Genomic DNA, 27,100 nt, shown 5'->3' with positions numbered 1-27,100 from the left:
TTTGCGATCATCCCTCAGTGAAGTCAAAAAAGCACAGACATGATCCTGAAACCACTGAACCTGAAACCTTTTACCCCTTGGCTGCACCTAGAAATTCAGCAAGAAACAGATATGGTAACAAAGGGCAGCACTGCCACAGTCCAGTACCCACTGGGAATAAGTCTGATGTCCTGCCAGCAATGTGAACCAACCATGTCAATTGTACAGGGACTGAAAAGCTCTTGAAGCACCCTACAGAACATCCCAAGGGATGTGGTTGAATGCTTTCTCAAAGTCTATAAAAAACGGACTGGTTGGGCAAACTCCCAAATATTTCTACTGGAAAAGCAAGAAAAGAGCTGGGCCATTGCTCCAAAACCAGGAAGTAAACTGTGTTATCTTTCCTAAATCCTAGCACTCCCCTGGGATAAACGAGGATAAGCAGTGTGATCCGTCCCGAAGTTGGACCACCACCCTAGTTTGCAAATCCAAAGGTAATAACTTGCACTTGGTGTTGCAGAACTGTGTCATACAGGATAGTTGCTCAATACCGCCCAGCCAATATTATCAGTCGATATTAGCTATTTGCCGATACATTATATGAGCAAATAATTGACATTTATTTTACAACAATGAGAATTAAAACAGGAAAAAAAAACACTGGAGAAACACCCCTCAACTATGTTACAAGTGTTGACGTTGCACAGTTTGTCCACCACAGCATACTCTGCGACTTCCCTGTTGGCAATGCAGGTGTTTAGAGTGCCATTAACACAGCAACCGATTGATCTAAACAAGTAATCCACAACTTCGTGTGACAAAAAAACAAGATTGTTTTTACCCTGCATTGTTATATTATCTCAGCAGGGACACATTATCTTGTTTTGTGTACTTGAAAGAAAAAAAAGATATTGGCTGATATATCCGATTTTTAAGTCAACAAATATTGGTGTCAGTCTTAGAAGTCCTATATCGTTCAGGCTCGAATCCAGACCTGTGAGAAACTCAGAGCGGATCTCATCCACCTCGAGGGATCTGCCTAAGTTTTTTAACTAGCTTAGTGTTCTCAGTTACAGTAATGACCCAGTCTTCTCTGTGTCCCAAAGCTCTGTGGTGTGTCATTTAACTCTTGAAGTTAAAAGTTTAGCTAAGAGTTCAGCTGTTGCATTTTGGCAGGACTTTGTGATAAATACCTAAGGATACTTTTGGAACCTTTGGAGGAAACATACTGTTTTACCTGTAGTGTGGAACACGTAGTTGTCCGAACTGTACCGATTGCCTCCCAGCATAGCAGCACAAAAAAGCATCAGGAGAGGTTCCTTGTCTATGATGTTTTTGGGAATGGACCAGCCCCGCTTGTTGTCCCATCTCAGCCTCTCCTTCTCCAGTGGCCAGGGATTGTACAACATCTAAATGCACAAAAATGATTGCTGCTGTTAAAATCATCAATTTAAGCACCAGCTGAAAACTTTAACTGGATGAACAGAGTGTGAGAAATTTGGTTTGGGCACAAACCGTTTTCAGGGTGACATTCAGATCAGGCACTGTGACCAGGCATGGCACTATTACATCTGTGGAATGGCTCTTGATGAAAATGGTCTGCACACTACCGCTGTTGAGGAAGGGCTGCTCTGGGTCTGGATGCAGACAGAGAGAGACAGGGAGCTGTTAGAGGTTAACCCTGATAGCAGCTGGGGTAATGGCAGCTATTACTGAGTTAACTTCATGTACGGACAGCCAGATCTCCCCCATCCTGATAATGACCCCCAAGGACACACCTCATGTGTAGTTTATCATGATTACCAACAGCTCAGTCTGTCCCCACCTAGCAAATAGCGGTAAGGACCTCTATTACAAAATAAACTGAGAAACAGACAGCCAAGAGGTTTAATCATCCTCTAAACAGTGTTACAATTTCATCTCAGGCTCTCTGGTGATGGAAAATATCTCTCCACTGTGTTTCATTCTTAACACCTTGATACTTCCCTTTTTTGTTGCTGCAGCTACCGATGCTCAGGACTTTGGGAGACATCGCAGCAATTGTTTTGGCAATTTAAACTGCAGCTCTTATCACCATAAAAGCTACTATTCCCTCAGCAAAAGATTATGGTATTATAAAAACGTTGATCTCTCCCGCTTTGCTGTCAGTACCGGCGATGTTTGAGCAGCAGCAAATATGTTATATGACATGCGAGCTTTTCTTCTTACGTCTTGTTTTGCATGATAAGCCTTCAGTTGTTTCCATACTTCTTCTTTTTTCTGCACAACTCAAACCTATCACTTTAAGCTGCTGCGAGGCCAAACAAAGAGTCATATCAAGAGGCTTATATTTCTGCCCTGCAGTGGACTGAACACACACACAAGCAACAGAAATAATACACAGCGTCTCGCACTTTAACTTCTTCTCAATAAATCACCCGCAGGTATCAGACTGCAGTTGGTTTCGGAGGAAGAGATCTGCTACTTGAGGCGAGGACAGGTTGCAGAGCAGGCTGAGCAGGTGTTTGTGTGCTTTGCATTATTCTACACATGTAAAAATACAGTATATTCATGTATTCAGATCAGCGTCTGCACTCATATGTGCATTTAGAGCATAGCGTTAGAGCCCTGAAGGAGTAAAAGGCTGACATCTGCCCATCTAATTGAATCCACATGTGTCCCCTTTATCCTTCAACACACTGGGTCTAATTTATGGCTGCAATTCCATCTGCTTATGATCAGCCCCCCGGATAGATCTGTGGAAACTGTTTTGGCACCTTGTCAGAGGGGATAAACAGGCGTTTCACATGAGTGGACTGGTCAGCAGGATTCCCCGCCATGACAATCATCTGTCTCTCCATGTGCCTCCTCTCCCTCAGCACACGGAGCGAGGAAAAGTAAAGAGACAACCCTTAGGGACAAGTCCTGAGTTCTAAAGTTCAAACTATGAGCTAGTCTGACTTGTCAACTTGTATATGACAAAAAATATACTGATAGCGAAACACATTTCATTGGTGTTCTTTGATATGTTATTCATTTTGATATTACGAAAAACAAATAGCGCATTAATGCTTTAATTAGCTTCCCATTCCTGTCTTTATCAAAAGCTTTGCATCGCTAATATCTGAATCCTGCCAACCTCCAGGGTGTGACCGAGGCAAACTCAACAATTTCCACTTCTAATAACAGAGCGTCTGCTTTGATATTAAAGTAATATTCAAAACAGGAGATCTGCTTCAACAGGATGGCTACCAAAGAAAACAGAAATAAGGACTAAAGGTTCCACATAGCCAAGCCAAAGAGCTGCGGACCAGATCAAGCAAGGGGATGAAATTTGCTCTTTTTCGAAACAAGTTCAAGAGTAAAATGAACCCACAAACATCCAGACTCAGTGTCAGAGTTACCACATTTGCAGGCTTGTGTGACTCACCCATGACAAAGACATAAATGCTGGTGGCAGTGGTGCCTTCAATGATGGCCTTGGCATCGTTATACGAGCAGCGGTAGTAGCCCGTGTCTTTGGCCTGTGCCCCATTCAGGACAAGCTTCTTGCAGTACGGCAACTCCGACTTCCCCGGACACTCGCTGACTAAGGCCACCCTCTGCCCGGGGGCTGAGGTGGTCTCCAGCTGGGAGTGACGCTGGGTTAGGTCTCGTCCAACCAGAGTCTGATCAGGCCAGGCCCAGACCAGAGTATTAGATCCCCTGAAGAGATGTGAAAAGTCAAAGGACACGGAACAGATTTAATCTTAGTACTTAAAATGAAAAGTTGTATTATTGGAATTAACACTCAGATTGTCACATTACTTATGGTGTACCACAAGGTACACTCCTAGGTCCTTTAGTTTTTTCTTTTTTTACATGATTCCATTTTACCGAAGTATCCAATGTCATAAAGTCTCTCTTCATTTCCAAGCAGACAATATGCAGATATGCATTAGCTGACATCTACCTGTTCTTAGATTGTTTATTAGTGATGTTAATTGTTCGATTGCATAAAACTTTCTTTCTGCTTATCAGTCAAAATACTCTGTGCCAATAAAGACATTATTATTACATTGTTGTTACAGGTTAAGTAAAAAAACGACAGTGTTTGTGTGACTGTGAGTGTGCTTTTTGCACTTGTAGTGCTATAAATTTTCCAGAGCATCTGCACATCCTTGTTTGCTTTGAGCTTTGTCACATAAATTCAGTTATGTTAACCCAGAGGCATTACGGTTGCAACCATAATGGCCGTCTGAAAACCGATAGCAATGCTTTCATCACCTTGCTCCACTAAACAGTAATGTCAGAAATGTGCACATGGTGCCAAAATGTGATGGCTGGAAATGACACAAACATGACAGATGATAATTTAAGTATTTTCAGCCCCAGTGAATAATTTTCCCTTATGGGAGGTTGTTTTTTTTTAAGATGAAAACATTTATCTGAGAAATAATCTGGAAAAGACCAAAAATAATATCAGCTTTAGCAAAGACAGCTTTTTTTTCTTCTTTTTTTTGTTCACCACAAAACAAAATGGTTAAAGGAGGGACTGCTTGGGGCAGCAGACAGCACAGCTGAGATTTTATAGGAATATAGGATCATTATCATGAGTTGACTCATATATGACACAGGCTCAGTTTAAATCGGGCCTGGCTTTGCTTTAGAACAAAAAAATCTCTGTCTTATAAGACATGGCCCATTGTTTATATGGTTTAGAAATAGCAGAGTAAAACAAGTGCAGACTTTTCTTATTTAAACTGACAGTTTGCATCACAAATGTAAGACGTATAAAATGCTATGAAAACTATTAGCAATGCATGAGTGTCCAGATCCTTTGTTCATGAAAGATGTAATAAAACTGGTAACTTTATCTGAAAAATGAACTGTAGCAGAGTCAAAATGTATTTTTTCTCATTTGTTGATTGCAAGTAACACATTTTTTTTAATCTATCAATGATGATTTTTTTGTAATTTCCTGAAAAAACACACAGTTTGTCATGCACAAGTGCATGTAGTCAGTCCAAGACGAGAAGAGCAGAACAACATACCTGCATGTAAGAGTGAGTGTTGTGTGGGCTGCAATCACTAGTTCGTCTTTGGGGCTGTCGAGGACGGGTGGAGTCATAGAATAGCCTATCACCAGACCTGCGGGAATGAACAAGCCAACTGCATTAGAATCATGTTACACAGGTCAGTCAAGACCTAGTGTTTTTGACAGAGCTGCTGGTAAGCTGTCAAATCTCTGAAGCACATCAGGAATCTGAAATCTGACACAGTGGTTATTACATTTACAAGGTGTAAGGCAATCTGCAGCTAAAGGAACCGGTCGCTGATGCTGAAAAACACCCAGATAGAGAAATTACGGCTCGCTCATGAGGCAATGCTGGTGTGATCTCTTTACCTCCGCCTCTGAAACAGCCACACAAAACCATTTGCCCTTGATTTATTACAAATGCATTCACTTCACTCATCGGTGCTTGGTTAATATAGCTGGCCTAGAATGTCATTACCATAGTAGAGTCCCCTCAGGGTGCTATTAGCGCATAGTCAGACTCTGCACCTACAGTCGATCATATATAAAAGTGTCACCATGACTTATGCTCCACCTGGATATCATTAGAGATGAAAACACACACTGTGCTATCGCAGGGACTGAGTGGCTGTGCGGTAGTGCAGAGGCTTTCTGAGCATTTACAAAACAAATCATGACCATTTTCCCACATCAGACTGAATAAATAAATACATAGTGTGCTTCAAGGCACTTTGTTACAAAGCGATGCACAAACATCAAAACAAACTGAGAAAATATGCATGGATAAGCATCATAAACAGTAGACTACAATATAAAAACCCCTGCACTCCATATGTAAAATGTAAATAAAAACAAAGCAATGATTTTTATTCTCAAAAGAGATGAGGCTGAAAATCAGTATTGAAATCTAAGATCTTCACACCCTCAGGTGCCACTGCCTTGAAAACAGACATGTCTCTGTTGTGGAAGTCATTGCATAGGCTGAAGAACACTTCCAGAAACCACTATCTGTGAAAACTGTGACCGTGCCATCCATAAAAGTAGGTAAAAGCCTCCATCATCTAAAGACAAGCTATATGCGAACACAATCCTGAAACACTTTCTAAGGGGTCAAGCTCATTTAAAATGGACTGAGGACATTTGAAATTAGCTTGTGGAAAACTGATCTGTGTTCAGAAAAATTTAAATGTGGAATTCTTTTTGGAAAACATGGATATGGCATCTATGATGGTATGAGGGTGCATTAGTGCCAATGTATCTTACACATCTGGAAAGGGACCATCAATTCTGAAAGGTAATACAAGTTTCAGAGCAACATGTGCTCCCATCCATTGTGTCTTTTTTAAGAAAGGCCTTGCATGAAACAATACTTAACTGCATATTGCAGCTATTACAACAACTTGGCTTTGTAGCAAAAGAGTCCAGTTTCTGAACTGATCTGCCTGAAGGCCAAATCTTTCACCAACTCAAAATATTTTGTCCCATTATGAAACAAAAGACCCAGGACTGTTGAACAGCGAGAATCTTATATTATCCCCTATTGGATTTGTAAGTTTCCTCACTTCCAAAGAAATGAACTACCTCCAATTTTTATGGTAGTTTCATTTTAATGAAGAGAAACAGAATATCATCTAAAAATCCATAAAAACACCTTACTTGAAAGTTAGAAAGTGATTTGCAAGGCATTGAGTGAAATTGGTATTTGATCTGACATGAAGTGGTACTTGGTGAAGAAACTTGTGTTGGCAACCACAGTGGTAATATGCTTCTTGTGGTTGGTCACCAGATTTGAACAGATCTCAGGAGGGATTTTGGGCCACTTCTCTCACCCAAGACTTGAGTAGGGAGACCTGCAAAATTTCAGTCCATTACGGCATATTATGTTACCTGTAGTGTCCTTGGCCACTGTGGTCCCAACTGCCCTCAGATCATTAACTAGTTCTTTCCGTATAGTTTTGGCTCCGAACCGTAGTAAAGGGACCTCTGACTAATACAGGTTCGTGTCGGGCTCGTTGCCGAAAAATAGCTTTACTTTGTTGTCTAGGTCAACTCTGCTTGCCAGAGACAGAGAGAGGTGTTGAAAGGCTGCTCCAACGGAACTTATTGTTTCGGAGGAAAACACGAACACAGCGTACAGTCGAGTTTTAATAGCTTACTTACAACTGGGCTTTTCAGGCACTCTTCTTGGCTGCAGTGGTTATTATTATATTTACATGCTTCCAGCTCCCGTTTTTGCTCGATGACAGCTAGTACTTTTCCTTTTTCTCCCTCCCTCGGTCACAGACACATAACGGGTATGGCAGTCCATTCTCCCTGCAGCACGGACTACACTGCCTATGATGCTACATTCTTTAGAGCTATGCCTGTAGCATTCTGCCTATTAGCTTAGCACAACAACAACAAAAAGGCCTCTCTCACCCAGGAAACACGCAGAGAGAGAGCGCCACCCTGTAACCATGGCAACCGTAACGCTGCCGCCTGGAACTGCAGAACGTAGCTGTCAAACAAAAGCCAAAAAAGCCTGACCCGCCACAATATGAAACAGGGAAGTACCGCCGTGTAATCCATTTATTTCAACAAAGTAACTGTATTCTAAATACCACCTTTTTAAACGGTACCTGTAACGGAATACAGTTACTCATATTTTGTATTTTAAATATGTAACGTAACACCGCTTATTGCTGATGGTCTTGTAGCCCATTCCAGCCTTGTGCAGGTCTACAGTTTGTCCCTGACGTCTTTTGACAGCTCTTTGGTCTCACCCTTGGTGGTGGAGAGGTTGGAATGGAAGAAATGGATTCTGTGGACAGGTGTGCTTTATACACATGATGAGTTGCGATTAGGAGTATTTGTAATTGATTGATTCATTGACTGGTTTTAATCTGCGTGTCACATGGGCACACAGCCAATCTGTGGGAGCCAGAGTTTTGGCTGGGTTGTAGGGGGTAAAATGCTTATTTCACTCAATAATATGCAAATAAATTTACAATTTTCAGGTATGTGTTTTTTTTCTGAATTTTTTAGTTGATATTCTGCCTTTTTCCATTAAAATGAAAAAGTCATAAAAACTAGAGACTGATCATTTTTTGTTAGATGTGAACAAAGCTACGAATTCAGCAGGACAAATGCACAAATAGAGTTATGCAAGCAGCTGAAAGGCTATACAAATACCTTTCATATATTGGATCAGTATACTTTCTTTTATAAGCACACAAATCTATCTGGGGTCAAAACATTTGTACAATGGAGCTGCATATGCGCATTTTATATTACTTACTCACACATCTTCTAGGTCTAGGCAACAGCAGCTGAAGTGCCCAGCAATGGTTTCACAGCAGCCAGTCATGACCTGCTGCCAATCAAAACTCAGAGATCTGTACAGCTGCGAATCTTAAACACCAGCCTCGTTCTTCCTACATGTCCCGCCGCCCAGGGAGCATCACAGAGCCAATTTATTCATATGTAAATTTTTCATTTTTACAATGTAAGCCCAGCTTCTGTGACCAGATTTGAAAACTTCAAATGATAATTTCTTAAAGAAATCATAAGCGATTTTGAAAAACATGCTGATTTGCTTTCTTGCTGTGACTTAGATAAGAAAATCCACGGCAGTCTCACATCTACATGCAGCTGCAATCAACAGGCGGTTAACTGAGCTTATCACAAAGGCGAAAACTGAGGTTGCCCAGCGAGCTGCAAATACACAAAATACAACAAAGCTCAGAAACAAAGCGGACTAACGGAAGAAATCTGCAATAATAGCTGAAACATCTGATGCTTGACTAACAGGCAGAAGTATGCTGTAACTTCCTGTGTCACAAAGCACGGTAAAAATAGGCAAAAATTACAATAAAACAATGCCCAGATGTGTCCAGGTTTTTATTATAGCCTGTGTTATTTGCAGTGTTTCTATTTTTGGTTATGTTTTGTATATTTGCAGTGAGCTGCTTTTGACATGTAGGTGGCGGATTACTCAGAGCCAAGCTAGCTGTTTCCCACCGGTTCCAGTCTTTATGCTAACTTTAGATAAACGGCTACCTCAGCCTCAGCAGTTATCTGTAGTTTTTCCAAGAAAGCAAAGAAACATCTCCCCTATAAATTTGAAAGTTGCATTATGTTATTATTCCACTAAAAAAGAGAGAGAAAGCTAAAATAATCCCCTTTAACTTATCCTGATTTATTGCTGCAGGAGATAACAACTGTTAACAGTAAAACTGTCACCGATATCTTCTCACAGATGTTAAAACTGACATTAGTGAATTATTTAGAGCTAATATTGGCATTCTTTACAAAAACAAACATGCTGAAGGCTGCAGTGGGAGTCGGTGGCAGTCCATAAATCATTCCCAGTTTAGTGCCCAGCAGGATCTTCCTTCCTTCCTTTTTTCCGAAATCTTTACTCTGCCTCGGAGGAATAGCAGAGACTCCCCCAACGTATTGTCTCTGCTGTCATGTGAACTTGCCACCAGATTCAGTCCTATCACCGTTTGAGATGCTGCAAAGCCGAATAGCGGGCTGTGAAAATTGCACACACAGAGGCCAGCATCAGGCCCCCCAAAGAGCTACAGACCAGGGGAAAGTGAGAAAGGAAATTCCTGTCAGGACACGTCCAAATTTCTATTTTAAGATGTGTGGATTTCCTTCCCACAGGCACCAGGAGAAAAAGATCATCTCGAGGATTCTTTGCTCATTTTTTACGGACGGCAGATAGCTCCAGCAAAGCTCTGGACCACCCACACCTTTCCATTCACAGACCTGGATGCAGAGTGTAATGGGAGACCTACAATATTTCATCAAGTTCATGAATTTTTACATTCAAATGACTGAAAAATAATGAGGTAGCTTTAGAATAGAAATAAACTTTATTTTCTTTATTGATCACCTTAATGTTCTAATCAGCATTTTATGTCAACAGTAGATTAAATGATGTGTGCTAGTAAAATGTGCACAAAGATATGAATCATTTATTGTGACGAATTAGCGAAAATTGCTAACTATGCCTTTCAGCACTTTGGATCTCTTTTATGTTTGTCAGCTCTTTGTTATCTTTCCTGCCACAAACTTTCATTCTCTATCTTTTGTCCTCAAATACATAATTTTGAAGAATTAGGCCATATCGTATTCATAAGGACCTCACGGTACCTTGTTATCCTAACAGAGCACTTTTCTTTCAGACGTCAGGCTTACTTGTGGTTCCTAGAGTTTATAAAAGTAGAATGGGAGGCAGAGCTTTTCCCTCACTCCCAGCTCCGCCCCTAAACTAGCCTGTTTCTGCAGGAGGTTTCTTCCTGTTTAAAGCGAGGTTTTTCTTCCCACTGTCTCCAAGTTCTTACTCATAGGGGGTCATCTGATTGTTGGGGTTTCTATCTAATATTGTTCAGTCTTTACCTTAGAATATAAACCACCTTAAGCTGACTGTTGTTGTGAATTGGTGCTAATCAGAGCGGCATGAAAAATGCTAATTTCTGATACCAAAAATTGTTACCACCACTTAGAAAAAAATGCTTTATAGACATGCATTTTTCTGAACATGGCCTCTCATGCCTCTGTGAGTAGTAACTGTTCTAAAAAATTAAAGGTAGAGGTAGTGTGATGTCCAGAAGGAGGTCAGTATGGATGACCGGGTGCACAAAATGTCACACTTAGACAATGAAGTCTATTGTTTACATCCCTTTAAGCACCACTAGTGTTTAAAGAGCTATTGTTAAAGAGGTTTTGCATCAAAAACAATAAAAGAAAATACAAATGACAAATGACTTCACTAAGCAGACCCGCCACAGAAATAATATCAAAGAGGTGGCGGTGAACAGCGCACACTCTGCCACCCAGACATCTGACTTTATTGATTTCTGCCATTTTTTAATTATTCCCCACAAACTTGAACCACCTTCATTACAGCAATCTGTACAATAGTGTTGGACTAAAATGATATCAATCTCGGACTCTAAAATACAGTTAACGATATATAATATGTAAGAATCCTACGCACAGGCTGACATATGGTGACAAATGTTAGACGTGCAGACTGAGTGATGAACTGGGTCCTAAATCCCCTTTGTAGATGAGTCTCTGTGATGGATGCTTCCCTGAGAAAAATCTGTTGGGACATCACACACTGGCAAGCCACACGCAGATTGTACATCACTTTTGAAATGTCATTAATGACTGGCATGCCTGAGAGATAAAATGCCAAGCTGTTGGAGGTATAGGTTGTTGAAGGAGGGGAGGCTACAACACAAACATTTACCATTACAGTGAACACCTCAGCTGTGGATTTTTTGTAAAACAAAAGCTACAGCGTGCAGTAGATGTGTGTGTGTCACAGGAAAGGGAAAAGCAGCATCACACCCACACAGAGTCGAGCTAAAATCTCCCAGAAATCACAGATCATTCAAACTGACAGAATTAATGTCATATACGCCGCTGTTTGCTGAGCTCAGCACCTCTGCGCTCTATCTGAAGCGGCAGTCTGAAAATAACGTGCACCAACTCGATAATTTGGATTTCTTGTGTATCACTCGTCATCCTAAGTGGCTATCTCGCATCTGCTGAAGGAGTCGGAACTTATTTTGTGCTGGGTTTCGCATGACTGCAGGTCGAAGCACCGCCGACCTCTCTGCTGATTGATGAGTGGTGGAAGGGAGTATATACTGTAGGTGACTCTCATCCATGTTAGTGCAGAGGCTGCTGTTTCTTTCACCCCGTGTTTAACAGCGATGGCAAATTTTTGCGCCAGATGTCAATATCTTCCATATGGATGTGCTTCAAAATGTATACACTCCCTTTCCAAACCGCGAAACCCCAGATATGGAGACCTGTCACTCCATCAGCTGCACAAAGCGTTTCAGCACATATATATAATCCCATTAGTGTTTGCTTGCACTCTGTCAAATACAATTAAAAACACACAAGGCGAATGCCAAAGTAAACACATCGGATCCTGAAAGTTTGGGGCTGATACCGTGTCTTGTCATGATAATAAACACTTTTTCCTCGTTTGAGCTTACATGCTGCTTTTCATGGCAGACTGCAATGACAATCACTCGTTTATCTGGGTATGCCTTAAACTGTGAAGAACAGAAAGGTTAATGGTCACCGTGTATTGCAAGGGCTACGTTCCTGAACAAGAGCTTCAGCTGGAGGACAGTCGGCGGGTGGACAGTGAGTAATCTGAGCTGCAGTTGTGAACTCTGGTTTAAGGTGACTGTGTTATCCTTCAGTACACAAGGCTTCAAGCTTCCAAAAGAAAAATGAGTGTCTCAGTTATGTCTAGTTTGTCTTTAATTTGCTTTTATTTAACTGGTTTTAGCGCCTGAGCGACAGTTTAAATTAGTTTGCATTTCTGGCCACTTCTTTTGTAAGTCATGGCTTATGTATAATGCATTTTGCTGACATTAAACGCAGCCACTGATTTCTCATCATTTGTGTGAGACACACAGTCTTTTATGTCCTGTGTCATTGCGTTGTAATACAGCAACTAATACAGGGCACATTGCATTGCTTGATAATGTCAGTGTAACTGACAAAAAAAAAAGGTCAGGCATAGATCAGCTAACTCATCTCCAAATTTAACATGAAGTCACATTAGCTGATGAACACCTGGAGCTTCATAAAGTCCAACTACTTGTACACAAGTTCAGCTGCTCGTTAATGCAATTATCAAATTAGCCAATCAGTTGGCAGCAACGAAATACATTTATGCATGCAGACATGGACCTGATTAACTTCAAACTGAGCATCAGAATGGAGAAGAAAGGTAGTTTAAGTGAGATGTGGGGCTGGTCTGAGTATTTAAGAAACTACTGATATACTGGGATTTTCCCAGCAACCATCTTAAGAGTTTACGGAGTCTGAAAAAAGAAAGAAAATACAGAGAGAGAGAGGCAGTTTTCTCCGCAAAAATTCTTTGTTGATATCAGAGGTCAAAGGAGAATGACCAGACTGCTTCAAGCTGATAGGATGGCAACAGGAACTCATTATAGCCAAAGTATGCAGAAGAGTATCTCTGAATGCACAGCACGTTGTACCTTAAAGCAGATGGGCTAGAAGACCATGCGCCCACTCCTGTCAACTAAAAATAAACAGCTGAGCCTACTATTCACACAGGCTCACCAAAATTAGACAGTAGAAGATTTGAAAAACATTGCCTGGTCTGATTTGGGGTAAGAATTTGGAATAAACAACATGAAAGCGTGGATTCCACCTGCCCTGACAGTTAGTTCAGTGTACTCGAGTGTCCTCCACAGTCACCAGATCTCAATCCAACAGACCACCTTTGGGATGTGTTGGAGCAGAAGATTCACTTCATGGATGTACAGCTGACAAATCTGCATCAACTGTGTGACGCTTTCAAAAATCTCTGAGGAATGTTTCCAGCACCTTCTTGAATTCAGGGAACACTTAGGACCAACCAGCACTAACACATCGTAACTGATGAAGAGGCCAGTGCGTGTATATTTTAAATGTAAAACACAATAACACACATGTTAACACTTTTTTCTAACTGCTACAGAAACTGGAGATTGAACCGCTGACCTTCCAATTAGTGAACAATGTGCACTCCCTCCCAAACCACAGCCGCCCACACAGGCATACAAAATTAAATACAGACATATAGGGAATGGTTAACAGCGATGTACACTTCAGTAGGTATGCTGGAAAATGTATTGGATCGTGCCAAATCATTGGTATAAATCATTTTTGCAGATGATTGTATGTCGAAACCCTATTCGGAATGACTCCCTGGGCTGAAACAGCAAAATGAGTGGTGATTGGCCCATTTACAAGCACCTTACAAATGTGAACACGGACAGAGAGCCAGAAAAATATTTTAAGCCTGGTTCCCCTCTTTCCCATGCATTCCAGCTGGTGGTGCAGAGATAAGCAGCAGCTTCGGGAGATTAGCCTCGACCAACAAATATCACAGTAATTTCATGCTGGATTCTGTTATCTAATGATTACAGATGATATAAACACATAACATTAGATTTATAAATGACTTCAGGCACTTAAGTGTTGTGTTTACATGCTCTCATAGAGACAGGCTAATTCCGAGTCTCCTTTATGTCTGAAGCAGCTGAAGTGACAGCAACTCGATGACTTTAGAAACCTTGTGATTCGGCTCACCGACTTCTCGGTATCTGACACTCTGATCACCAGGGCTTGTCAAAAATAATTAAATTCTGTCTTCAAGAATCGCAGAAGATTTAGCCTCTTCACTGACAGTCATTTGACATGGCTTTGTAACAGAGAAGCAGCTCACTCAACATGTCCTTGTAAAGACACCTGACATTTCTCTTGAGAAAATAGAATTTCTCTCTTGTTTTGTGAAAACCCATTCTTAGATTAGTTTAAAAGATTTGTAAAAGAGAAGAAAGGATAGGCACAAAAAAATATTAAAAAAGCAAAAAAAGTTCCATCCATGTTTGACATCAGCCATATAAAGGGATATGGTTACACCGGCCGGATGACTTCCCAAAGCAGGCCCCTCTGATTTTCTACAAGATGGAGGTCCCAGATGTATATATGTGAGCTCTGTGCCAGAAGTCAAACACTTGCAAGGACAACTGTGTCTGTTTACTCCACGAGTGCCATCGGGCCTCGCTTTGATGTGCCAGCCTCCTAACTGGTTGACAGGGAGGAAAGAAGTGGAACTGGTTTCCTGTCAAATAAAATCTGTAAAATGCATTTTATTAATTCGAAAGACTCAGAATGCCTAACGGGCCATAAAACGTCTGCAGCCCAGTGTTTTGCAGCAATTTCCAGCTATTCCTTTGAATACAAAGAAAAATTATCTTAATAATGCTGGAAAAGTTTAATTTATTTGGGACACTTGCAGATGCACAGCAAAGCTTATTAGGCTTGGTTTACATTAGAACAGCAAAATATGCATGCTTGAATGCACAGCATGCTAGAGCCAGCCAGGTCCAATTGTTTCCTGCCCTCGCATTTCCTGCCTGATTTTCACCCATATCATTCAGCTCAATGTAATCTTATTTGCATTATGCCAAATCACAACAGATGTCATTTCAGGGGGCACTTGACATAATAAGGTCAAGCTCTCTCACAATATTTCAGAGAGAAGCCTACTGCACAGCTTCCTTTGATTCTAGCAACAACGGGGGAAAAAACTCCCTTTTATTAAGAGGAAACCTGTGCACACAGCAGAAATCCATAAATCAAACAAATGTGTGTTTCAAATCTCTTGTTCCCGTTTGTGTTTCCCCTACTGATGGCTGGGAGCTCAACAGAAGCAGTGCATCCGTGTGGTTTCTCTTTCTCATGCAGTAAACAAGAAGAATTTCCAGATAATCGGAGTTCCAGGGGCAACATTACATCCAAATGTACTACGTTTGCAAGATGAACTGCAGAACTGCTGAAGTTAGTGGACCTACGGTGATTCATACACACTGGATTTTTAACCCATTTAAAAGCCTCTTGATATGCGCACTCACATTTTATTTGCTGACCTCTCTGCATGGCTCACATTGGGAGTTTTTGTCACATTTACGCAATACTGAATGTGTGCTTCCTATAGTCTGTGAAGGACACCTGCTGACTAGATAAATCGCACACAGAGAGAAAGCTTCAGTGCCATAGGGCACTTTAAGCCAGTTAAAAATGTAAAGCTTCTCTGAGAAGCAGGCGGATGCAAGGCAGGCGGGATTCGTGGGCATTAAAGGCGAGTAGGCGTGAAGACGAGCCCTCCTCTCTTTCGCTCTCTCTCCTCAGGAGCGACACAGGGCGCTCGTGTGAAAAGCAGAGCGGTGTTTTTCACTGCGAGCAAATTTCCTGTTTTCTTTATCATATCCACGCGTCTCCCGCTTCCCGTTTTCATGGACACTAAAGATGATTTTGCCGTCAGCGTTTTCCTCTCCCCTCTGTAGTTTTGTTTCTGATCAGTCACATGACAGGAACAGGAAAAGAGGAACCATTTGCAAACAAATAACTTGTCAGAGTGTTAGTTTTAGCGCACAGGAGGGACTCAAGGGAATTAAAAAATAAAGGCTTTCACAGATATAATGATTATGGTAAAGCGTGTGCGGAGTCGCTGTGTGGTTATATAAAATGCGCATGAGCAAAGTTCCAATGGAAATTCAGTTTAGATTCAATTACAGTAATAAAAAAAAGAAAGCGAAACACACATGAATGAAAAGAATGTACAAACTGTTTCAACTTTTTTTTGGTGGCGAGGGTTAAAATTAAGAGCAGCTTGAGGATGCAGCTACACTGTTACTGTGTTACTGGCTGAGGTCCAAGGCTAGAGGGCTCTGAAATAGCACCATATATCTGCCGAAGGACGGGAGGCCAAGCAGGCCACGGAGCAGACCTGCTCTTTGGATGTGAAGTCAGTCAGCCACGGGCTCTGACACGCTTCCCTCTCTCCCTCTCTCTCCCAGCTTCCTCTGTCATCTGGACACAAGGCCGGGCCAAATCCAGGCGACTGGCTGACTGGCAGCCTGGCTTTGATTTCATTGTTACTACATAGGTGGATGACATCCACCACATCCCTGTCCTCTCCACTGCTGGGGGAGAAAAAGCCTTTCCAACATCCTGCCAGAGGAGGGCTGCAAACATAAGGATGCCACGGCAAGCCATCTGGGCCAGCTTCCTATGTTTAAAACCTCTGACCCTGACTAAACCTTCCTGTACCTGCCACACAGGCACACCGGACAGCTCAACTCTTCCTTTGCAGCAGTGACTCTTTTTTTTTTTTTTGGCTTGTCATCATTTTTATAACTGAGATATTGCTTCCTCCACTGAGAAGGGAAGCAAGTACATTCTGGTAAATGCTTTGCCCGTGTTTCTGGCAATGATGATTTTGTGTGGAAGAATCTAAAATGTTCCTTTTACAACTAGCTGTACAAAAAAAAAGAATGCCAACATTAGTGCCAAAGATTAGCACAATCCAACCCTGCTGTGATGGCTTGCATGCTCATAAAAATCACGCTGTGCCTCTTTAGAAGCCAAACGTTAAGGAGCTCCATTGCTGTGCTCGTTACCTGATTTGTGCAGACTCAGGCCATAAACAAGTCTCTGCTGCTGTCGTGTCAGATCTCCCGGCAAACTAAATCACCGCGGCAGCTTAAGATGCCGGAGAAAAGAAGGGCAAAGTAGGGAGTACTGGGTCAGCAATTATGGTGCTGAGTGCCTAAAGGGAGGGAAGCTGGCAATTTCCTCAGGCTTTGCCAATAGACCCTTTCCCATGAACCTCAAATGACCTCCGATGCACAGCAAGTACTGTGAGTGACCAATAATATGCTACACGGACAAGTCACAACCCTAAACCCGCACAGCTGTCCGAGCCTGAGCAGCAGTTTGAAAGTAATAGCGATGGCGACTCTAGCTAGAATTACGAGGGTTCCAAATTATGTTTGTTTCTAAGCAACAGAGGCATTTTGGAGTGCTGTAATATAACTGCGATACAGGCACTGTGTCCAAGGAGCCGGTCTCTGCCTTTAGAGGTATCAGGCCACGGATGCCACAAAGGAAGAATTTTCCTCCTGCACCTCACAACATAACTTACAATAAATGTCGTCACTGCCTCGTATGGCTGTTGGATCCCATGCAATTACTTTTGCATTAGCGTGTCATGACAATTTGTGAAGTCAACACATTTGTAGCTGTGAATTGAAAACCCCTGATTATTCTGGACTCTCTCATTTGATCATCAACCTGTCGCCCCCTAGAATGACACCCAGCTGATTCGACAGATTGTGCACGACTCCTCACAATTGTTTTTCTTTTTAATGTCGATTAACAACGGCAGTGACACAGCACTCACTCGTGCAGTTGTATAAGCTCTTCACCCTCCATGGGTGGCTCTGTACACTCAGAGACTCACAGTTCAAGTATTCAGCCATCAAAGCGTCGCTAAAATGCTGTCCTTGTGATGGACTGCAACATGAAACTCAGGCCTGGGTGAACATGAGAGACAGGGGAAAAATCAATAGGTGAAACCTCCTCTGCACAGTAATTATTCAAAGTGTGGGAGAGATTTTTTTAAAAGAGTGCAAAGAAAATAGAGCCCACTGAAACATTTCATTTACACAGCAGGGACACTGAAATGACCATGGAGGTATGGTTCTGAAAAATCCCTTCATGGCCCTTTGTATAACTTCTCTTTTTCATATGACAACTCTATTGATTTTGAAAAGGTGCTACAATAAGGGCTGAATAACCAAGAATATCCATTATTTTCTTGTGGTGGGTCAATGGAACCATTCATACAACGATTTTTCTCTTTTCTGATTGTTAACACACAATTATCTGTCAGTTTATACATCACCAACTGAGTGCAACATGATGAAAGTACTGAGTTAATTTTCTATTTGAACTGTTTTGACATCACCTGTGGCTTTGTAGCAATTATTTAGCTACGAACAACAAGTGGGTCACAACCTCCCTTTTATCAGGGCAATCTGTTAACCCATCAGCTAGCTGACTCTGGGAGCAACAGCCAATATTTTTGGGTTTCCAATGTATCAGGATGTCCGGACGGTGGACACCGGATGGCTGATTCATATTCCTGTTCCATCTGTCGGTCGCTGCGTGCACATGTGACGATTACAGCTACATGTAGAAATGACAAGTACTTTAAAACCAGAGAAAGCTTCTGGTACCAAAAATCTCATCCCTTGCCTACAGACTGCAGACTGAATGCTGTAGACTGCTCCTTAGATTGTCTGTGTGGGCCTATTTGTGTATGTATTTGGGTTTCTTGTTTGTTTAAATACGTTTTAATATGTTAATGACCTTTTTTTATGCCTGCAAACACCTTTGAGCCTCCAATTAACTGAACTAAAACTCTATTGGCAATTTGGAAGTTGGAATGGCAAAGTCTTTTCCCATCTCATAAATGGATTGACATTTAAGTGTTTTTATAGTATTACATCTCCATGCCACATTTACACATTCACAGACATTCATATAGTGCTTTATACAACATATGAAGCATGCTTATCTCTCAAACATACACACTGATAAACACTTTTGGGCATTTTGGGGTTCAATATTTTTGCCCAAACACACTCACAGCCAAGACCGTAGGCAGCAGGGGTGCTGCGGGTGCTAGGGCGCCCCCTGTTGCAAAAGGCAGACATCACCAGAGCCACTGAATGGAAGAGTCCGTACCACAAACATGAAAAAGGTCCAATGGGCCTTTCTCTTTTTTACAGCAATGGCGGATCATGGAGTCTCACGATAGTTCCAAAAGTTAGCAACACACACTAGCCGCACCATAGAGATATAGCAGCACAGACGTTTTTAAAACGTAAGACACAAGTTAAAAAACTAGTCTGCTTGTTATCAGAACACATTCCAACTGTCCACTAAACCCTTGTGAATTTTGTCCCCTTGCTAACAAGACTCTGACTTACTCAGAGGCTTTGCCCATAACCAGCTAAATATGCTCAGACTCTGAACAGGAGTGTGCCTCAAGAGTAAAATTAATTTCTGAGTGTAAATTTGGAGGTTTATAACCTGCACCCAGATGAAGGCAACTTGTGGCTTATTATGAGCTGCTGCTGAGCAGTTTAATATTATAATTAAGCAGTAATTGTTGTTCTTGACTGTCTGTGTAAATCTGGCTTTTGGGCCAAGTCAAATATTATCCATATTTGGATAGGTTCAGTTTTGGCTGTTTATTCTTGTCTGCTGTGTGCAGCAGAGTCTGGTGAGTAATATTAGAAAGTGACAAGACAAATACAATAATATATATTTTATACCTTAGACTCTAGTACCCCGTCGCCTGCCTGCCTAATTCAGCACCCCCACCTTCAAGGCCCTTCCCACGGCTGATTTAGACTTGTGCAGTGAATCTTTGGACAGCCTACGACATAACCTACGTAAATGGCCAGTGCTGTTGCCAGCACTCATCCTTGTGCGTGTGTGATATGTTAGTTTCCTTGTGATTGTGTTCCGGTGTTTTATATGCCAGCCACAATAGAAAGAAATAAAATACTGGGATGTTTTATTCCTCCTGGGCCCCCGCTCTTTGTTGTGGTTAGTTTTGGTTTTTGATGGGTTTTAAAATGGTTTTTATTTTATTTTTTTTGGAGGCAAACATATTTGTCTCTCAACTTTTTTCCACTTCCTTGTCATTTTCCTCACGTCCGTTCCAAGTTTTGATTTCCGTTCTGCAATCTCCTTCCATGAATTTGATGAAACATGTGAGTCCTTATGTTAAGGCAGCGATTATGATTCCCTTAGTTCCCTCAGTTACTCTTCCATTGAGCTGGACATCAGGTTGTGTCATAAGTAGTGCTGTAGGGTTTCAGAGGGGTCTACGATTATGACCCAGCTATGGTGTAAATTTAAAATAGAGGTATAAATCCCCCATTAATCCCCTGCCACATTGGAGGACAGGCGATAGAGCAATCAAACTACTTCATGAGCCACGTGGGAGTGGGCTATTCATTTTCCCAACTGGGCTTCATGAGAAACTGGTATTGTTGTGGAGGGCTACACCAATAACCTTGTAAAAAGATAACATTAACACTGAGCTAAACTGAGTTCAGCTTATTGGCCCAGGTTTTCATGTGGGCCCTTAAGAAAATCCTTTTTGCCACCCCCGATAGTCGCTCCCATGTGTGCAAATGTCCAATTAATAAAGAAGTTGTGCACCACATACAGAGTAAAAGGGAAAAATTCAAAAGTCCCTCGGCTTGTCCCTCGGCTCATCCCTCGGCTCGGCTAATAACATACAAAATGGGTGGTGAGGCTGGTCACTGTATTATCTCACAGCGGCATTACTATACTATATTTTTACATGAAAAGCATGTGGGGATCGCTGAAGTGACTAGAGCTCATCTTCACAGAGAGAGGGAGCCTTTATCAAATCTCATGGCATCCCGAACAGTTGTTAGTGAGATGTTGCCTCCAAAACCACTAATGTCACTCTTAAGGTGCTATTAGAAATGTCGGGGTATCACCAGAGTTCTTGGGATTTTGTGTTATGACAGCTGATCCAAGAGAAGATAACGAATGAAATTCAGAAATATCAACAAAGAGACAAAATAGTTTAATAGAAAAGTGGCGCCTCTCCAAAAGTTAATGGTTCTCTTTAAAATAGTTATTTAGATGTTTACATCGGGACCAGAATGGTGGCCACTGGATACCGCAAAGCAATGCAACTAGCATGACTAGAAACTGGGCATTGAAAACGTGCAGGGGTCAGATATTTGAAAACAAAAATACCACAGATGGTTTCCATCAACTGTCTAACACCAACTTGGACACATATTTGGCCTCTGCTTCAGATTCCTGGTGTTGAAAGAGCTTATCTCTCAGTTCTAGCTGTATTTGGGGTATTTGCGCTGTAGCATAATGAGAAAGTGAGTGACCAGAGCCCCAAATGCCCAGGGGGCCTCACTGCTCCATGCCAGCGATGAGTGAGCCACTGGACTCCTTATTTATTTGGACTTTACTGCAGCAGCAGCATTCCTCTCAGAGGAGGCTCTCTAGCTGACAGAACAAGATATTCAAGAACGGACACCGTGGACCACAGAGTCCTGAGGTTGAATCCTGAGATCAGCACTGAGAACCAGGAGGGGGTATTGTTAGCTAAAACAACTCAACCTCTATAAGGGTACAACTAGAATAATACCCAAAGTTGAGAGTCAGATTTCTGGGATGATCTGATCAAGCAGAGGTATGCGTACAGAAAACACTCTGCTAAAAGCAATATCAACACTGTGCACCCAAGACAGAGAGCAAGCCAAAGATCATTTGGCTCAGGAGCTCAGGTTTTCTTTTTTTGTTTTCTCTCTTTTTTCTCATATGTGGCTCATTTTGACTGGAAAGGGTTTAAAAAGCCAGTTACGGCGCAACAAAATGAAGGAAATTATGAGGAGAGAAGGAATCAGTGACTCGCTATTCATTCCAACACTGTCAAACAGCAGCAGAAGTTTCCCCCGTGATGTCTTTCTTAAATAAGACAGAATTTCTGTGATGAATGTCTTTGCACTGCTGTAATTCATACCAGAGGCAGAGTGTGACAGCAAGATGGGACAAAATGACTCGGGCAGGAGCTTTTTTAAATGCAGCTGCTGCGTAGATTATCTGCTCTCCCCATCTTATGACAATGACTTCTGGGATGGCGGGTCTACAATGGACTCACCTTTAATCTCTCCCTCTGATCATTATAAGGGCAAGTCTGTGATCTAGTTACAGTTACATCAAACTCAGAAATGGCTTTTTAATGTCACGCATTTGAGAAAGAAAGAAATCTGGGGAGTGTGGGGTTAGGAGGGTTAAGAAAACCCCTCGGGCCAAAGACGTGCATACTCTTTCAACACAAGACTTTGTTTTGTTGAATTTATTTGATGAGAGATTTTATAAGTGAGGCAGACATAGACAAAGATCTCTGCTGTTTCTGTCTTGGATGCTGTTTCACGAGTGGGAAAAAAAAGACAAGAAACACTTTGCTTTAACTCCACATCTCCAACACCTCAAGACCATATTTAGCCCTCAGCAAGTCTGCATCCTATATAAAGCAGCTGAGCATAACATGACGCTTGACTTGATTCCAGTCTGAAGTGATTTCAAAAAGCGGCAATTCTGGGCTTCAAACTGCCATCTTTCTCCCACCTCTCCGCTTCAGAGTGTCAATCAATCCCGTAAGTTCCCACTGTGAGACTTGAAAAATGCCTCCAGGTTAGTTCTTTGACATTCTGTTTCATTTTTATGCTTTCTGTACCAGTTGAGAAGCAGAGGGCCTCTGTATGGATGAACACCCTGCAGAGTAGGCTCGTAAGATGAGGAAAACATTATACAGAGCTTTAAAAATTCAAATTTTTTTTTTTGATGGGAATGAAAACTCGGGTTTGGTTCTTGTTCTCAGTGGATTCATGTGACCCTACCGGCACAGCTCAATGACATTAATGAGAGAAGTAATCTCTCCATATGGTGACTGCCCCTCACAAAAAGTTCTTCACAGACAGCTGCTCACCAGCAACTGAACAACTCAAACATCCACATTCAGTCATTTACGGAAAGCTGCGAGCATTCTCAGCCGTAGATGTTTCATACATCTAATTTAAACCGTGCGTAGAGGACCAGCGTGCTTTCGATTATTTAGACACAGCCTGGCTGAACTTGTTTGACTTTAAGACACACAAGTGACAATGGAAGACATGTGCAGGCAGAGCTTTTTGCTTTCCACAAAAAAAACATATGGGAGCCCAGTGAGCTCTACACACACAACTGATGCAAAGTCACTCAAAGTCAACTCAGCTGAATCCTCTGGTGTTTTTGTATCTCCTGAGATTAAGGCACCATCAATTAACAGCTACATCTTCATCAAACACAACAACAACATGCCTCCCCCTAGTGCCTATCTGCATGTAGACTTGTTGAGTCTTACACCCTACCAAAAGATGTGCACTCTTAGTGTTTGTCAAAAGGACTGATTAAAAGTGGGTTAAAGTTTTTACGCATAAACTTTGCAGATAATAACACGCTGATAACACGGGAAGTAGCCCCTACGCACAAATGCGCACAATTAATATCCACCTGGCTTCGTTCAAACCTCGAGTAAAACTTAAAGCAACTTAAATTAAAAGCTCAATCCACCTCACAGCAGAGGAAAGCCGGTGTAAACCTAGAGTGCAACACCTGACTTTGTTTTTCGTTTAAATAAAGTTGCGCTCAAAACTTCCACGGTGACTCAAGTCGTTATGAGATGTCTCCTCACCTGAGGCGTATGCTAGTCCAATCCAAGTCCGACAGAACAGCGTAAAGTCTGTCTTCATCTCCAGATCTCCGGTCCAGAGGTGCACAAGCTTGAGCTGAGTTTCTCTCTCTTTAAATTTTTTTAGAAGAATAAAAGAAAAAGGACAGGTTGGTTTTAACAGGCTCTTAGTGGAGAATCTGGTTTCAATGAAGGTCCTTGGGTGGGGTTAAGGGGGGGAAACTCAGGTGAACGCTGTCTGTCTGTGGGCTGCTTTGCGCAGAGAGGACATAGCCGAAGTGCTGAGGAAAAGGAAAAGCACACACACACCACACACACACTTTTCCCCCTCGTTTAGTTTAAAAGGATGCATAAGGCACTGAATGGGATTTTCAATGATTTCCCTTTCCTTTGCTCGTGACGGGAGCGCATCCACATCCACCCACCCAGTTCATAAACCAAGCTGAATTGGAGAGGGGTGTGAGCGTGTGAGGCGGTGTGTACGGGCTAGGGAGGTGGGGTGTGGGGGTCAGCCAAACATCCATGACAAAGTTCCTTCCTGCAAAGTCTTGCGTTTCATCCTGCTGTATTAAAGACTTTTAGAACTGCGGATAATAACTGTGGAGGATAATAAAAAAAAGTACAATAAGAGCACTGCAATATTGGAGCTGTGGGTTTTCCCATTTGTTGCGTTGCTGCAGAACCGTTTGGCATTGATTTTCTGTCATGGATTTTTCCCAAAGCATTTAAAGTCGTCCTGACACCTAAATAGCTCAGCAGGTAATCCTAATACCATCAGAAATTCTTACAAAGCCACCACGGGAGCACTGCAGTCACCACAGGAAGGAAACAAATGCCACTGCGAGATAAAGCAACAGAGGCAGCCTTCAGACAAATATAAGAATGTAAGAAGGAATGGTATTTTATATGTATCAAAAATAGGCTCAAATTTAAAAAATGTTTTTAAATCCTTCTGACACCAAACTGTCAATGCAGTTTTATGTGTTTAGGTCAATGCTGGTTGTTAATTTGATGTAAAGGAAAGATCTCTTCTGGCATGCTTCTGGACACAAATTCTTCCTCATGTTAAACAAACATAAGCTGAGGGAGTGCCTCTCTATTAAGTGTCCGTAATAACTCATCCAACGGGTCAGGTGTAAGTAATGATGCCTCCAAGACTAAACTGCACAGAGTTTCTTCCAGGCTTGACCAAATCATGTTAACCCCCACCACCCACTCATCCATCCTCCTCGGGGAGTCCTCGGAGTGTGAATAAAAGTCATGTACTAGGAGCACAACATGCCCGTAGCGAGCCGCTATCAGTCCCGTTTTATCGTACAGGGAGGCATTTGGAAAATTGAAAACCTGTGTACCATAAGTCAGAGAGGGCAGAAGGGGGTGTGCGCTTGTGTAATCGTGCACACGCACAGAGATGGGCCTTCGGGTGCAGGTGTGTGCTTTATCTGTGAACTGTCAGGGTCACCTTTGCGGTGGTCAGACAAACATCGTATGGAAAGTGCAGAATAATCAGCGCAAGTCCAGTCAGATATATATGATAATGTGCTGCTTCACTACTTGGAAATCCATTACAGCATTAATGTGTCTCCGGACTCCTCCCTTGCTGTGCCTTTAGAACAGTCCACACATTAAGCAGCAGCTGTTAATGAGACATATGAGAAATAATATTTTTCCTTGATGTGAACATGGTGTGATTCCTCAGCTATGAAGAGCCTGACCTCAGGGAGAGAGCTGAATAACAGGGAGTCAAAGGATCATTGCTTGTTATTGTGGGCATGCGTTTCCACTCCGGATCCCTTACGGCAATCCACCTCTCTGACCTTAAAGCACAATGTTGTGATTGAATGGTTGTAATTAAAATGTTCCCTCGGTTTCAGGCCGGCAGAGCTTTCGGCTTCACAGAAAAATAAACACACTAAATTGCGATGATAGCTTAACAAAGCGCTGTCCAGGGAGTTACTAAATCTCATTACGAATATAAAACAGATAATGTCACAAACAAACGAAAAACACTTGAACAGCCAATTCAATAAGAAATCCGCACACATAAGCCATTCAGGCAACAGCGATAGCAAACAATAGGCTTTACGCAGGATGGCACAATCGCCTCTGCTGTGTCAGATGAAAAGGTTTCAGTTTATAATTCGTCCGACCCCTGAGAGACAATCGAGGGCTCAAGGACTCGTCCTTGAAGTGCCAGCACTCCATCCGGCCCATCCTCAGGTCAGGAAACAGATTACAGCTCTACAGCTACTATCATAGGAAGGATGTGGAGCAAGCGTGCAACCCCCTCGCTCTTTCGCCGAAGTTCATGCCCATGGGCCTCCACGCTACACTGCACTTTTGCCAAGCTACTTTGAAGAAGCTGTTACAGTTCAGCAGAGTTCCTTTGGATTTGTTTTGATTGTGGTAGCCACCATTTCTTAGCATTTGTAGATCATGCCAAGTTACGGTGCCCTCCTGACCGTAGGAGCAGCGCGGTTTGCATGTAAATTATTTACTATGTAATCAGGATAGCAGTGGGACAAGACAACTCTCACAGCTCAAGGCAGATCCAAACTTAAGTTTGAATCTGAATCTCAGATTTGTTTATTTGCAGCTTTTATCCTTTTTTTCTGAAACTTCTTGTAGACAACTTGTATACAAATCACACAGGCTCATGCATAGACCTCCCCAAATCATTCAGTTCAATTTAGTTTCATCTTATCAATACTTGTGATTTGGCGCTGAGGTGCTTTATATTAAGCAACGACCAGACAAGCCCTTATGACAAAGAACTTGGCGACAGTGAGAAGGAAAAACTGCGTTTCAACAGGAAGAACGGTCCAGCAGAACCAGGCTCAGGGAGGGGCAGCAATCTGCCACGGCCTATCTACACTTTCTCTTGACTTAGCCACTCCATAATCATTCCCGTTCTTTATGAGGAGACATGGAAGGTATGTAGCTAATGTTGGGTATATTTATTTAAGATGGCACTGTGGTGCAATGGCTGTGTGGAGTTTGCATGTTCTCCCACCTGTGACTATTATGTGTCTTCCTCCCACAGTCCAAAATTGGCCGTAGGTGTGTTGGTCTGAGTCTCTGTGTCACCTCTGTAGTCTTCTCCAGAGTATACTTTGCTTCTTGCCCCGTGACACCCAACCTAAATCCGGTAAATAAGGGAAAACAGCTGATAGATGTGCTCTAATAGAAATTTGAGTTTCTTTAGTGTTTAGTATTTATACCACTTTCTATTTCTCCACTCTTTACTTGACTACATGTATCACAACTATATATCACATACAACCAGCAGATTAATCATTGAAAACTATCAGAAAATAGTTTTTAATACAGCAGTATAATCCTGCTTGAGGGAGATTATTTATATTTAGGGGTCTGCTCTCATTAACTAACAATACTTAAGTGAAATTTTAAATTCAGACTTTTATTTGTAACAG

At 42.0% G+C, this 27,100-nt stretch overlaps 1 protein-coding gene across 2 annotated transcripts in view; it reads right to left on the bottom strand.

Moving 5' to 3' along the window:
- flt4 (fms related receptor tyrosine kinase 4) overlaps positions 1-24,124 on the bottom strand; it is a 47,746-nt gene extending 23,622 nt beyond the window's left edge. Inside the window, exons 1-5 of one of the 2 annotated variants that reach the window (XM_085178799.1) lie at positions 23,670-24,124; positions 4,992-5,088; positions 3,389-3,663; positions 1,495-1,616; positions 1,217-1,388 (exon numbers count right to left, since the gene is read on the bottom strand). In XM_085178799.1, coding sequence (XP_085034925.1) covers positions 1,217-1,388; positions 1,495-1,616; positions 3,389-3,663; positions 4,992-5,088; positions 23,670-23,727 — 724 coding nt within the window. In that variant the 5' untranslated portion in view covers positions 23,728-24,124. Of the gene's footprint in view, positions 1-1,216; positions 1,389-1,494; positions 1,617-3,388; positions 3,664-4,991; positions 5,089-7,135; positions 7,480-23,669 lie in introns of those variants that run through there. The other variant, XM_085178810.1, reaches the window with a different exon arrangement.
- Positions 24,125-27,100: the final 2,976 nt, after the last annotated feature.

Source organism: Neolamprologus multifasciatus, chromosome 2 (assembly GCF_963576455.1).
Source record: "Neolamprologus multifasciatus chromosome 2, fNeoMul1.2, whole genome shotgun sequence".
NCBI lineage: Eukaryota > Metazoa > Chordata > Actinopteri > Cichliformes > Cichlidae > Neolamprologus > Neolamprologus multifasciatus.
The sequence above is the reverse complement of the archived record's forward strand: the minus strand, read 5'-3'. Positions and strand labels throughout refer to the sequence as shown.